The sequence below is a fragment of the Charadrius vociferus genome, unplaced genomic scaffold (assembly GCF_000708025.1).
Source record: "Charadrius vociferus isolate BGI_N301 unplaced genomic scaffold, ASM70802v2 scaffold579, whole genome shotgun sequence".
NCBI classification, from domain to species: domain Eukaryota; kingdom Metazoa; phylum Chordata; class Aves; order Charadriiformes; family Charadriidae; genus Charadrius; species Charadrius vociferus.
In genome coordinates, this window is record NW_009661367.1 from 1,230,669 (window position 1) to 1,231,819 (window position 1,151).

General features: G+C 62.9%; 1 protein-coding gene across 1 annotated transcript in view; it reads left to right on the forward strand.

The window, feature by feature from the left end:
* Positions 1 to 265: 265 nt before the first annotated feature.
* RNF215 (ring finger protein 215) overlaps positions 266 to 1,151 on the forward strand; it is an 11,285-nt gene continuing 10,399 nt past the window's right edge. The window contains exon 1 of the mRNA XM_009893342.1: positions 266 to 292. Within this exon, the coding sequence (XP_009891644.1) occupies positions 266 to 292 (27 nt within the window). The remainder of the gene's footprint in view (positions 293 to 1,151) is intronic.

Sequence of the window (1,151 nt, forward strand, 5' to 3'; positions counted from 1 at the left end):
GGAGTATGGGGGATGGGGGGGGATGGGGAGGAGGAGCAGGGGTCCCGCGGCCCCAGCCCTGGCACCCACAGACCTGCTCTGGGGAGGGTCCTGAGCAGGGGAAGGTTCCCCCATCCCCACTGTCCCCTCCCAGGAGCACTGTGTGTGGCCCGTGGGGCTGTGCGTGTCCCATGGAGCCATGGGTGTCCCATGGAGCTCTGCATGTCCTGTGGAGCCATGTGTCCCCCCTGCACCCATGGATGTCCCATGAAGCAACCCATGTGCCATGGAGCTGTGCATGTTCCATGGGGCTGTGCGTGTCCCATGGAGGCACAGATGTCCCGTAGAGCCATTTGTGTCCCATGGCCCTATGGATGTCCCATGGAGCCACACATGTCCCTTGAAGCCAGGGATGTCCCATGGAGATGTCCATATCCCATGGAACCATTGATGTCCCATGAAGCCATACATGTCCCATGGCCCTACGGATGTCCCATGGGGAACCATAAGTGTGCCATGGAGCCGGACGTGCCCCTTGGAGCCGTGGATGTCCCATAAAGTCATACATGTCCCACACGGCCATCTGTGTCCCATGGCCCTATGGATGTCCCATGGAGCCATCCAGGTCCCATGGAGCTAAGAGAGTCCCACAGAGCCATCCATGTCCCATGGAGCCATGGATGTCCTATGGAGCCATCCATATCCCATGAACTTCTGGATGTCCCACAGAGCCGTTCCCATCCCACACGTGTCCCACAACGCAAGTCCCACATTCGTGTCCCCTCCGTGGGGCAGCGCTCACGGCAGCAGCCCCCCCCCTCCCCCAGGCTCCCATTTTGGGCTCCTCCACCGAAGCCGTGCAGGATCCCACATAGGTGACCACCTTTCCCAGCCCGGCCCCGGATCTGGACGGGCTTCCGAGCTGTTGATGGCACAGCCGAACCCACGGCAATAGGGATGTTTTGCCGTGCGGTTAAACCGGCTCCGGTTGCCGGCCGTGGGCGGCGGGGCTCTGCCCGCCCTGCAATTAAACCCCCGCAGTTGCAACACGGTTGGGGACACGGGGGACACTGGGGGACACACCTAGACCCGTCCTGCAGCAGCACCGAGTCCCTGTCCCCAGCGTGGCCCCTGCCAAAAGCAGGTCAGCCCCCGGGGCCCGTGCAGCGGCT